This window comes from Lepidochelys kempii, chromosome 10 (genome assembly GCF_965140285.1).
Source record: "Lepidochelys kempii isolate rLepKem1 chromosome 10, rLepKem1.hap1, whole genome shotgun sequence".
In the NCBI taxonomy this organism is placed as follows: Eukaryota; Metazoa; Chordata; order Testudines; family Cheloniidae; genus Lepidochelys; species Lepidochelys kempii.
The window spans coordinates 50,955,448-50,968,078 of NC_136389.1; the positions used below are offsets into that span (position 1 = coordinate 50,955,448).

The 12,631-nt window shown below is 40.1% G+C and overlaps 1 protein-coding gene across 2 annotated transcripts; it reads right to left on the minus strand.

Moving 5' to 3' along the window:
- Window positions 1–882: 882 nt before the first annotated feature.
- PSMA4 (proteasome 20S subunit alpha 4) lies at window positions 883–11,914 on the minus strand. 2 transcript variants are annotated; one of them, XM_073303537.2, is made up of 9 exons: window positions 11,786–11,914; window positions 11,003–11,022; window positions 10,500–10,542; window positions 8,040–8,202; window positions 6,045–6,122; window positions 3,878–3,966; window positions 2,808–2,938; window positions 2,437–2,560; window positions 883–1,295 (listed from the first exon to the last, which is right to left on the minus strand). In XM_073303537.2, exons 2-9 carry the CDS (start codon window positions 11,003–11,005, stop codon window positions 1,141–1,143), a joined length of 786 nt encoding a protein of 261 aa, XP_073159638.1. In that variant the 5' UTR covers window positions 11,006–11,022; window positions 11,786–11,914; the 3' UTR covers window positions 883–1,140. The 2 variants fall into 2 exon arrangements, with proteins under 2 accessions (XP_073159638.1, XP_073159637.1); XM_073303536.2 differs by lacking the exons at window positions 11,003–11,022; window positions 11,786–11,914 and having other exon boundaries at window positions 10,500–10,557.
- Between the last annotated feature and the right edge of the window lie 717 nt (window positions 11,915–12,631).

A 12,631-nucleotide genomic window follows, 5' to 3' on the forward strand; every position in this document is an offset into this window, starting at 1 on the left:
GGAAAAGTTAGTTGTTCTAAGTTGTAGGACTTCATTGTATAATATTTGTTCCATATGGATTTTTATTTCATACTTAGTGTGTAGAACTTTAAGTTTGGGCTAGTTTTTTTGGTTTTGGTTTTCTACCTCTCCCAATAATTTGTCTGGTTTATCAGTACTTAGTGAGGAGTATTAAAGAGGAGCACTGCACATTGATTTAAGCTTATTCAGATTTTTTAAAAGTATTTTCATAACATTTTAAAGCAAATGGACACAGCTGTTGGGAGCGGTTTAATACTTCACTGCAATGTCAGAAAATCCATTAGCATCAAGCCAGGGCATGAAAACAAAACAGAAGTGTTTAATGCCCTTGGAATACAAAAAACAGTCAAACAGCTTAAGTTCTGTGGAAGTCGTTGATTTAAAGATAGTTTACTTTTTCTTACAAATACCTTCCTTAGGGAGGGCCATGTTCCTTTCTTGTGAGAAAATAGCTTATTTTGATATCTTGGTCATTTAAACTTGGGCAATTAGTTTATTTGAAAGTGTATACTTTTCTGGAAGGTTAAACTAACAGTATTTACTACTAATTAGAAGTACTCTTGCTGCTTACAGGAATATTAGTGGAGCAGCCTTAATCAATATTATAAAATTTAATATGCCAAAAAATTATAGATAATCTTGTGTGACAAGTATACTTTCATTCAGTATTAGAATTTTAAATAGGAAATGTTCTATAAACGTGTTCTAAGTTTCTGAATGGCTTTATTTTTCACAGTAGTGTCATAACTCTGTTATTTACCAAGTAGCCACATCTAGGCTCTAGACTGGTTTAAAATATTTAACTTCCCTCAAGAATCAGTGTATTTAGATGTTACTGATGAAATAAAATACCCATTACCATTCTTTTCACGTTTTATTCTTTAATACAAAACAAAAAGATGTAAGAAATAAATGAATTCCAGAATTAAAGTAATAGTAATTCAATGCAAGAAGTGGTAAATCAAGTATTAAATTTTATAATGACTGAGGGGCCTGGCTCAATAAATAATATTTCTGGCTTTTCCACTGCATCAGATTTGCAGGCTTTCATGAAGTGGAAATCCAAATCTTTCATTGAAACAGGTCCTATGTAATCTATAAAATTCCTGATTTCAAGTTCTATTTATCTTTTTCTTTTTGTTCTTTTTCTTTCTTTTCACGCTCAGATTTTGCTTCTTCCTCCTCATGTTTTTTTATCAACTGTTCCACCTCTTTTTGCTTTAGTACTCTAATTGTTGTCTTTCCATTCTCTCTTGTCAATGTTGCAATTTCAACTGAAACAGACGGAAAATATTTGCATTGTCACTTTTACCTAAAATCAGTAATATTTAATAGCCCAGGTTCTTTAGGGTTATGATTGTCAAAGGAGCCCGAGGGATTTAGGCACCAAACTCAAAATAGTCTCCTTTGAAAATCTCAGCCTAAGGCCTTGATTCTGTCAACACTTTTGTACATTGTTACTTACTCATGTGAGTAGTAAAAAAAATAAATGGACTACTCTCATATACAGGGCTGTCCCTGGAGGCGTGCAGGTCCTGGGACACAGGCACAAAGTTTCTATCTGCTGGGGGGTGCTCCCCCTGCCCCTTCCCCAAGGCCCCACCCCCACCCCACCTCTTCCCCCCCTGCCCCTTCCCACCCAGTTCTGCCCCCTTCCTCGAGCTCACTGTGCCCTCGCTCCTCTCCCCTTCCCCCCAGCACCTCCAGACACTGGGAAACAGCTGATCGACCACATTGGGAGGGAGTAGGAAGCACTGATTGGCAGGGCCCGCTGGCAGGCCAGAGGCACTGGGAGGAGGAGAAGGTTGATAGCAGGGCTCCTCCTTGCCCCCCTGCCATGAAGCAAAGGGCCCCCCAAAGCACAGGGCCTGCAGCAGTAACCCCGATTCACCATACCCTAGGGATGGCTCTGCTCATATAAACAAAGTTAAGCACGTTCTTGTTCCACAGGCTCAAGGTTGAGAGTAAGTAATTCCTGCATCTGCACAACTCGCCATCGTCCACCGTCTCTATTATACTGTCGAAACTGAGTGGCAATATAATAGAGAGAATGTGGGAGAGGTAATATCTTTTATTGGACCAATTTCTGTTGGTGAGAGAGGCTAGAGAGCTCTGTGTGGCTCAAAAGCATGTCTCTCTCACCAAAAGAATTTGGTCCAATAAAAGATATTACCTCTCCCACCTTGTCTCTCTAATATCCTGGGATTGACACAGCTACAACTACCCTGTGTGGCAATATAATACACTAGTTTGTTCTCTAAAACTCCATTATCACAGACTTATTTTTGACTAAAAAGCAATTGTTTGAAAAACATCCAGTTTATTGTAATCTTTTTACAGCAAGTATTTGGGTTTTTCAGCAGCAAGGAGTTAAAAGAAGTTCACCTTTAAATATGGGAGAGCAATATTGCTTACCTTTCTCTGCAGAAAGTTTGCTAACGTCCATGGTTTTGTTTAGCACTTTAATGGCTAAAGCAAGTGCAGATTTCAAGGTCATTGCTCCTTCTTTATAGTCTTGTTTTAACATTGACACAGCTGCCTGTAAGACAAAGAATGGAAATTTATTTAATGCAAAGCAATGCATACAGGCAATTTAAAGTTCTGTTGTGTCAGATGTCAGAGATCATGAATACTGCTGGCATTAACATTACTGTAGGAAATGTTTTACAACTATTTCTGCTTGTAGTAGTAATGAATATGGAATTGTGGTTAGTACAGTCCAACTGTAAACTATTTATCCATGGACAAGTTCATTTATTTTGTTTTATTAAGAAAAAATATCTTACAGCACTATTATTCCCAATGCATGTAGCTTTCCATCCTCCATAGTTTCCACTAGGATCACTCTGATACAGCTGAAATCCATAATGCTTATCCCAGCCAATGTACAGCAATGAAACACCAAAAGGACGTTTTCCTGTTAAAATACAAGGGTATTAGTCATCTAAATTTAGTAACAAGATTGGTCCTGAATGCTGCTTTAAAAAAAGAGTCAAGGAAAATGTTAAATCCTTTCCTCGGAGCTAGGATTTAATAGACTGCTCTGTACTTCTGGTATTTTAGATAAGCTCTACTATAAATCCTTTTATTGTTTCCTTCTAAGATGTGACTAAGAAAAGAATGCTGCTAGTGTCTTATTTCAATCTCTTACCCTACTAGCAATTTATTTCCATGTAAACAAACTGGAATTTATCACCTTAGTATCTTAAAACAAATCTTCAATGACCATCCTTAAATTTATAGCATAAGAGCTCCAGAAACCAGAAGTACATTAATGGTCAAGTCACACTACAAATATAATGGAGGTTATCAGTCAGCTAGGGTCTTCTGTGTTTTAACACTGTTATTGCTTGTGTTTGTGGAAACATCACCGTTCTGTGTATTTGGAAACACTCCCTAGCCCATAACATTGTCGTCTAACAGTCACAGAACCATGTTGTCTCATCTACACTAATAATTAAAAAAAAGTGTTGGAAGACTGATGCCCCTAGCCACAGCTGCTGGTACATAGTTACACTGGTACAATATGAGTCCTAGATTTAATAAATGAATAAAATACACAAAACTAATTTCCTCCTGTTGGGATTCAGGGCGTTCCTGTGCTCAAAAAGCCCTACATCTCAGCCACCAACTTTTCAACAGTGATTAATGGCTGTGTCTATATCAGCAAATTTAGTATCTATAAATTTATAATCATTGCAGTGTCATCATTTGGAAACAAAAGTTAATTCCCTCGGCAATTTTTCAGGGGTCATTTGCACTTAGCAATTTTACAGGTCAGTAACCAAGTATTGTAAATAACTTCATAAAATCATTCTTTAGAAATTTAAAAGTTCAAATATGTTTCATTTATTACCTCCAAACTGTGTATAAGCTTGCTTGATATCACACAGTGCTGTTACCAACTGCTCACAAGGAATTGGTTCTTGATACTGCAATAGATACCTAATATTCAAAAGAAATATCAAAAATAATATTTTTTTCAAAATACTCCTTTCGTTTGTCAGCTCCATGATTCAGGTACAGAGCTCAGCACAGCAATGCATAAGATATTACTTTGATTCACAGTTTTATCAGAATGAGAATGGAAATCCCAAAACACACACAGCTGGTACCACAGCATAAAGTACTATGCCCCCCTATTATTTAGTAATTCTTATCAGCCAATTTGCAATGTGGCTGTGATAGCAACCTCCATGGAAACTACTTTTTTGCAAGAGGGGAATGAAAAGTAAAATTAGCTAATGGAAGGATTAGAATGAGCAGAAGGTAATATAAAACAAGTCATTGAACAAAATCCCTGGCACTGGTGTCTTTATTACTAAACTTTATGAACGGAAAATGTTTGTTAAAGTTGTTTCACAAGACTTAATAAAAAACAAATCACTTTGAATTTGTCCACAATGATTAGGTTGTACATTTGTCACAAGAGTGAGTGGACTCAGTATACTACCTGATGATGGCCCGTGATCACAGACCAATGAATCTGGAACAATCTTTTTGGAGCAGGATAAATTAGGAGAGAAAACACGTTGGCAAGACAGGTGTATTGTAAAAATTAAAAAATAAATGCAGCATGAATCTTACAAAGAATGGAATAACAAGTAATCAGTTATCCAAAAAGGATTGAGGTTAGCAATTTAGTAAAGAGTACACATGCCTGTAACTTTAATTTTCAACAAAAAAATGTATTACTTGTGACATTACCATCACAATGTCTGTAAATTTACTATAAGACTACAGATATAATAATAATAAATTAAGAAAAAAGTATTAAAGAAATGGACCAGATCCCTGGGTATAATGAAAGTGTACCCTTTCACAGTTCTGGGTGATAGTATGCAAACATAGTTTAAAATATATGAATGGCTTTGTACTCCATGAGGTGATATGGTAAATAAAATGTTTCTTTAACAGAAACCAAATTTATATTTGAGAACACTTTCTGTGATTACATATTATTTCCTTATTTAAAGAATCAGACAACCTTGAAGCTGCACACGTTTATTAGGTCTTTACCTAGCTTTCCAGTAGTTAAAGGTGTTTCATTTTTTAAAAAGGACATTTCCGAAGTAAAGTACAAAAACTACCTCTAACACATTAACAATAAATTGATTGTGGCACCTTAGAGACTAACCAATTTATTTGAGCATAAGCTTTCGTGAGCTACAGCTCAAAGCTTATGCTCAAATAAATTGGTTAGTCTCTAAGGTGCCACAAGTACTCCTTTTCTTTTTGCGAATACAGACTAACACGGCTGTTACTCTGAAATAAATTGATTAGCATTTCACTGGAACAGGCTAAATTCTTAGTGGATGTAATCCAAGCATTTTGGTTATCTATTTTATCCAATGTAAACAAACGGGGGAAATGATATTATTTCCTTTATTGCTCTAAATGACTAGAGATTCAGCTATAAACTGGAGCTGTCTGGAATACATAACAAGATAATGTAAAATGCAGTTTGACAGATTGTTATTTTCCATTTTCTTGGCCTGGTTTGCCAAATCGTCTAAAACTGAACAAATTTATCTTCTGCTAGTATATTTAATTATCTGAATAGTGTTAAAGTTGGATATACGCTCCATATATATAGGCCACAAAAAGGAGGCTCACATGCAAGGCATTACATTTTATGACATTTATACAATTGGACCAGAATAGTAAACAAGAATTATAAAATAAGCAGATCCAGAGTTCAATTTGTTGACTGGTATCAAGTATTCATTAAAACCATTGGTAAGGTTCTGGTAAATGTTAAAGCTCTTTTAGACCTACTCCTTTTAGTTCACATAAGCAAAACCATACATGAAAGTAAAAGCAAAACTTAATATGGGCAGGGGCTAAAATGTAGAACATTTATTCCTTTTGTTTGATTAATCTTTAATACATATACAGAGAACAAAAAAAGAGAAACACTTTCCTTGTTAGAGGACTGAATTTGAAGTCAGGGTTAGTCTTAAATCCTTATTATCACACGTTACAGCTTTTAAGTAAAGCTACAAGAATATCTGTAACCATACCTTTGTGCAATAAGTCTCAGTTCATTTGTTAGAACATTAGCATCTGAAGTTATCCCTGCAACACTGCAAGCCATATCCCTGAAATATAAATACACAAGTTCATTGGGTTGTTATTCATTCCCGAGCAATAGCTGTATCATTATGCAACATTTCAGAGGAAGAACACAGTTTCATACCTACGATCAAACCCACACACTGTAAAACAAAAAAGACCATAAGCTCTTGCCACTGCATTTGTCAGATACATGTTGTAACCACTCCCATAACAGTACAACAGCAATCTTGAAATGGTTCATTAAGTTATACATTTACATATGATTCTACAAACATGAGGATTAGTCCACGGATTATTAAATTCCAGATACTGACAATACACTCTGGACGTGCCTAGAGGAAACATATATACATTACCATTTTGCAGGCCACCTTTAACATTCTGACATAACCTTTTATTCGGGTCAAACATACGGTGCAATGACCAACTAAAACAAAACTTTAAATTCTTATTAATGGAGATTCTACAGCAGCGGTGTCCAATAGAAATTCGATGCTAGCCACACTTGTGGTTTTGAATTTTTCTTATTAGCCACATTATAAAAAAGCCACATGCATTAGACATAATTCAGTAGCCTATTAGCCACATGTGGCTAGTGGCGAACATATTGGACACCACTGTTCTAGAAGATATTCAGTGTGTGCACAACTTACAATCTGGTTAATTGTTACTGGAAAAACAATTTGAGAGAAACAGCTGATTCAGATGAGAATTTTCTTAGCTGTATTTATTTTTAACAAAAAATATTGCATAACCTTAACTGTGCCAAGTAGCTTAAATTTAGTGTTTCTCCTGCTGAATTTGAGATGGCTATAAAATATCCACTGCTCAAGCAGACAGGATCAAATACAAAAGTAGAAAAATAATCCAGGTAGTGGATTTAGAGAAAAAAAGTAGGAGCAGACACAAAAGTAATCACTCCTTTGATTGTAGGTAACAGGATTCCTGAATAACCCAGTTCTTTCCCTCTGCTAAATAAGCCCCTGGCTGCCCCCAGGGTTGGGAAAGAAAGGGAGGGAGAAAGAGGACAAAGTCACTTATGCCTCACATGCAACGAGCAAAACTCCAGTGAACATGAGTATCCAGACCTTCATTGGGCAGAGTGGAAAACAATCCACAGTATGATTCTTGTTGATAACACTGGTAAAAAAAAATCTGAATAATTAGAAAAAAAGAGATTGAGAAATGGAGATATGGATCATCTCTATTAGAGTTATGTCATAGAATATTAATGCATGCTTTACTCATATCCACAGAAAATACAAAAGATAGAACAAATGCACGATTTGAAATGTGACTTACAGCCTATACAAACTAAAGATTACATTTGAACAAAGCAGGGACCAATGCTATTGCAGAAATAATGCGCAGAATTGTTCAGTTTTAAAATAGAACAGAGAGCAAATGAAGAAAAACAATGGAAGTGGAAGGTAATGTATGCAACAGAGTGCACATCACTGAAATATGAAAACCTATCAGCAATAGAAGCAACGGATAAATTTGTTCAAGAGCGAATCTGAAAATTAGGAGAAATGAGGGAATCAGAGAGCACTGCTCTTGATTAAAAGATTAGGGGATTTTTTTGCAAGACTTTTTGCTTTTTCATAGTACTTGGTAAGACTGGGCATTATCACATAAATGCTAATGCAGTGATAGCACCTTGTATTGGGAAATACGAGCTCCCATTACAAAAAACATTCCCATATTAGCTTTAACATATGGGTTACTCTGTCTAAAAAAGAAAAAGGTTTCGCTTTAACCATAATTTTTGAAAGCTATTAAAGCTAACACTGATAAAATAATTTCACTCAAGAACTCAAAACTCCTCAAGTAACAAAGAAAATCAGTTTTAATTATGTTGTTTGAATGACAGAGGTAATTAAATACCCTATTAGCAATTATAACAGCAGTAAACATCTTTCACCAACATCTCAACTTACTCATTAAGCTTGTATATTTTCTCTGAAAAAAAGACTTCATCAAGAAGCTTGTGGATGTTGCGCCGTTCTGCTGCTAACAATACACCATCATTTGCTAAAATTCCCAGGCAAGTGCCTGCATGTCCAATTGCTTCCATAGCATATTCAACTTGATACAAACGACCTAGGAAAAGAGGTTTCAATTGGTAAATTCAACCATTTAAATCTGAAGAGGGGCAATCCTACAAGGTGTTGAGCACCTCATTCAACATACTAAGAAAGCATAACTCAACCAACTCTCACTGTAATCACATCATCACAGGATCAGGTTCTAGGTCTGTCACTGATGGCAAGTTAATTGGTCAGAATCAAGTAGGAAATCCAATGAACACACACAGTGGCAGGTTCAGATAGAAATAAGCATTGCCCTTACAGAGAATTTTAAATGCAAGTTATCTACAACAGTGGTTCTCAATTGGGGGTCCACAAACACTTTCAGGGGTCTGCAGGGCCCCACGGATAAAATCCAGAGCCCGAGCCCCAGCACCTCCTGCAGGGCTGAAGCCAGGAGCTGCTGGATTGAAGTCCCGATCCTCAGCACCCCCCACAGGGCTGAAGCCTGGAGCAGCAGGGCTGCATTCCAGAGGGGCAGAAGCCCTGAGCCCATGGGCAGAGTTGGAGGGACACAGGGGTGTTGCCCCCCTGAAACTACAGTGCAAGAGCAGGGCACTCCTGGGGCAGCAACACCCCCCTCCTGCTGCTGCTCCCTGGCCAGGTAGGAGGTGGGAAGCCAGAGCCTGGCAACGCAGGACAGCTGTTGCTCTGGCTGGTGCCATGGAGCAGGCAGCTGCAGTGCTCCCTCATCTCCTGCTGCTACTGGTGCAGGGGGTTGAAGCTGCTTCTCAGCTCCCAGCCCCCTTTGCTCACACAGCCGGTCAGAGCTGCCTGGGCTGGGGGACCTGGCTCCATGGCTGGCAGAGCCCTCGGGGAACAGAGACCGCAAGAAAGGCCTCCTGGCACACAACCCCTAGCTACCCCCCTCCCTACACCCTGAGCTACCCCTCTGCCCGCACACAGCCCCTATCTACTACCTCCCTGCACCATGAGTGGTTTTCAAACGTTTGGAGCTGAGCCCCCACCACTGAGTTATAATTTTTGGTTGCGCCTCCCTCCCCACAATCCACACAGGCAGGTGGGTGGCCTGCTGACCTGCGTCAGAGCGTGGTGGTGGTGCTCCCTCTCCAGACCCTACTGTGCGGAGCTGGCTCGAGCCCCCCTGCCCAGAGCCCCCTCCTCTCCGCACTGGGCCCTGGAGTTTTTATAGTATGGTGTGGGGGGCCTCAGAAAAAAAAGGGTTGAGAAACCCTGATCTACAAAACTAACTGAAGTAGAAACTGAGACAAAAAACATGGACTCTTCAAGATTCAAAAAGGAGTTTTAGACACGTCCATGAATAAGTAGTATCAAATGTTACATTAGGTAGGATACTATTGTATGGGCTATTAATACTCATGTGTTAGGGCTTAGCCAATAGCCAAGAGATGTTTTCCTTGTATTATTCCATTGCCTAGGATGTACAATCTTTTTTTAAACACAAATTTTCCAGTTTAAATAAAGCATTTTGTTAAATGTCTGTGCAGCGTTGTTCAATTAGAGTATTTCAGGCTGGATTCTTGAACAGGTACCTTTGGGGGGGGAGGGGGGGCCACAGGTCAGTGTACTTTGAGTACTGAATAAAAAATAACCAAATATATATATATAAAAAATAGTACTGAAGAATGGTTTGAATTTTGGAAGGTTAACACCTTCCTCTGATGCATTCAGCATTAAACACTGTTGACAAAAGGAAACAGTATACTGAGTAGATAAACCTTTGGGTCTGTTTCTACATGAAAATTCTTATGCTTTTGCAATTCATACTTTTGTGCATTGTTTCCGTAGCTATAAGGATGAATGCAGTTGTCTTTCTGGAAACTGGGGATGTATCCAGGCTCGCACAAGCAACTCTCCAGCTGACAAAGTTTACTGCAAAATCTCACTGAATTTTTCCTAAAGCAGGACTGAAAAAACGTACTCAAACTTACTACCAAAAGGGTGGTGGCAGTCAGCCCCTCTGGGCACAAGCATGTAATTCACTGCCAATGGAATAGGCAAGAACCATATATAAATTAAGCTGGAGAGCCTTCAAAAAGAAATGTAAAGAAGCAGATCTCACTTAGATAGAAAAACTTTTATACTTTATTCTTAAAATTATCTCAATTTGCATTAAAATTAAAAGCATATCTCCACTATGGTCATGAAATCCCTTATAGTTTTGGATGTTCCTCTTAATGGGAAGATCTGATTTCTGTGTCACAGATGAACTCAGGCAAATTGTCAACACTCAAGACCTCTACATATTTCAGTTGCTATTTAAAATTCTTGGGGAGGCATAAGGATAGAAGTTGATTGGTCATGTGGTTCCCATTTACAGAACAATACCTTCTGGAGAAAATATAGTAGTTCTGGAATCATATCTTCGAGACTGTAACAAAAACATAACAGAACTCGTTATTTTTTTCCCTTTAAACAGAACAAACTTTATTCAGTAATATTGGCAATCATGTTCAGCAGTAACATAGTGATTTCAGTTTAATATCTGTGAGGTGTATAGCATTACAGGTAGTTTTGTTACCATTATTGTATTAGTTACCTTTTGTTACTAGTCAAGGGATGAGTGCTTAATTTACTTCAACACTTTTTCCTCTTATCCCTATCCCAATCATTGTATTCCTCACAAAGCTTTACAACTAATGCTGTAAACACTTCTGCACATGCTTAATTTACGTAAAAAATCCCAATTTAAGGTGGGTAAAGTTAAACACATGTATAGGTATTTTCAAGACTGGGGCCTCTGTTATTTAAAGTAATTTAGCTGCAGAGAGCTTAATGATACTGCTGAACTCAGGCACCAAAAGGGATATATTTCATGCATAGTAACTCACCATCTTGCTTGTATTTTACACTGTAAAAACAAAACAAAACAAAAAAACCTAATCAATACAAAGAATAGGTTCATAGAACATAACTACACATATCACTTAGACATTGAAAAATGATGTACAAAAGTACTAATTACAGTAATTAGCCCTCAATAATAAAAGGGTTTTTTTTAAAATGTTGTAATTAAGTTTTTAATATACATGAATCTCACTGATGAGATCATTAAAAGGGGGTCGTAGGAATCACCTTGACAGGTGATAAGTAAACCTGATTAAAAAGGTCCCTTTTAATGAATTCTATCAAAGCAGAAGTCGTCGTAATGGAGCAGATCAATGCCTCTACCTACTGGGCAAGTGTTGAGGCTGGGACAGGTTTCTCCCCCTCATTCTCCTTGCAAAGTCCCTATTCCCAGAGAGAGAAATCTTGGGACAGAGAAGAGCTCATCCCCCACACGAGAGGAACTTGGGAGCTAAGTCCCCACCACCTCCCCCTTACACCCCGGCTCACTGAGAGGGCGGGGGGAAGAGAAGCAGGCCCTGCCCAGCCCCCTTACGCCCCGACCTATCGAGAGGGGCTGGGGACATCCACAGTCCCGTGAGAGAGGCTATGGGGTTCCCCAGCCCAGGGAGGCCGGCTGAAGCCCAGTTCGCAGGCGGCTGCACTGCAGAGTCATCCCCCTCCCCCGCAGCACGGGAAGGCCTCACCGCCGCCCACTTCACACCGGGGGCTGCTACTCTCGCCGGGCCGGGCCAGCCCTGCCCCTCGGCCGGCCGCCCCGCACTCACCGCCGCACTACGGGGTCTCGGCCGCCGGGAAGAGACTGTCCTGCCACCGGCAACTGACTCAACGTCGCACCGCTCGCCAAAATGGCCGCCGCGCACGCGCGATAGCGTGGCCTGGCCCGCTGGCCGGGGCACTCCCGAATCCCGGCTCAGCGACGCGCTGCCGGGGGCGAGGAGAGGCGGGGCGGGCGGCTCGCTGCCTAGGGAGGTAGGGCCCGGTGGGGGACCGCTCCGCTCCCAGCCCAGGCCTCTCGCTCTCCTCGCAGGTCCCCGGGCCAGGCGCCTCCGAGCTGGAGCAGGGAGCGCGCTGTCTCACCGGCAACGGCTGGGCTCCAGCCTCTTCAATGTGTCCCTCATTTCAGCAGCTCCGGAACTGCCTCGCTAAACCGACTTGTCCCTGACAACGCGCCAACCCTGGGGAGGCCTTGAATCTGCTCGGCCACCTCGGCCTGGCGCCATGGCGCTTCAGGCTCCTCCGCTCTTCTTCAGTAACCAGATTGGAGAGAGAGAGAGAGAGAGAAATAGTGGTGTCCCCCCGGGGCCTGACCTGGGCGCAGTCCTGTTCAGTATATTCATCGGTGATCTGGAAAAAGGGGTAAACAGTGCGGTGGCAAAGTTTGCAGATAATACAAAGCTACTCAAGATAGTTAAGTCCCAGGCAGAGAGCGAAGAGCTACAACAGCATCTCTCAAAACTGGGTGACTTGGCAACAAAATGGCAGATGAAATTCCATGTTGATAAATGCACAGTAATGCACATTGGAAAACATAATCCCAACTATACATATGAAAAGGTGGAGTCTAAATTATCTGTTACCACTCAAGAAAGATCCTGAAGTCATGGTGGATA

What these genes read in the sequence shown, in the direction of transcription:
- PSMA4 (XM_073303536.2), bottom strand. Translation starts at nt 10,557, where the DNA reads ATGTTTTTGTTACAGTCTCGAAGATATGATTCCAGAACTACTATATTT. An exon ending in CTGAGACTTATTGCACAAAG is followed by an intron (nt 3,967 to 6,044) that starts GTATGGTTACAG and finishes TTTGAATATTAG; the next exon opens with GTATCTATTGCAGTATCAAG. An exon ending in CAAACTTTCTGCAGAGAAAG is followed by an intron (nt 1,296 to 2,436) that starts GTAAGCAATATT and finishes CGTCTGTTTCAG; the next exon opens with TTGAAATTGCAACATTGACA.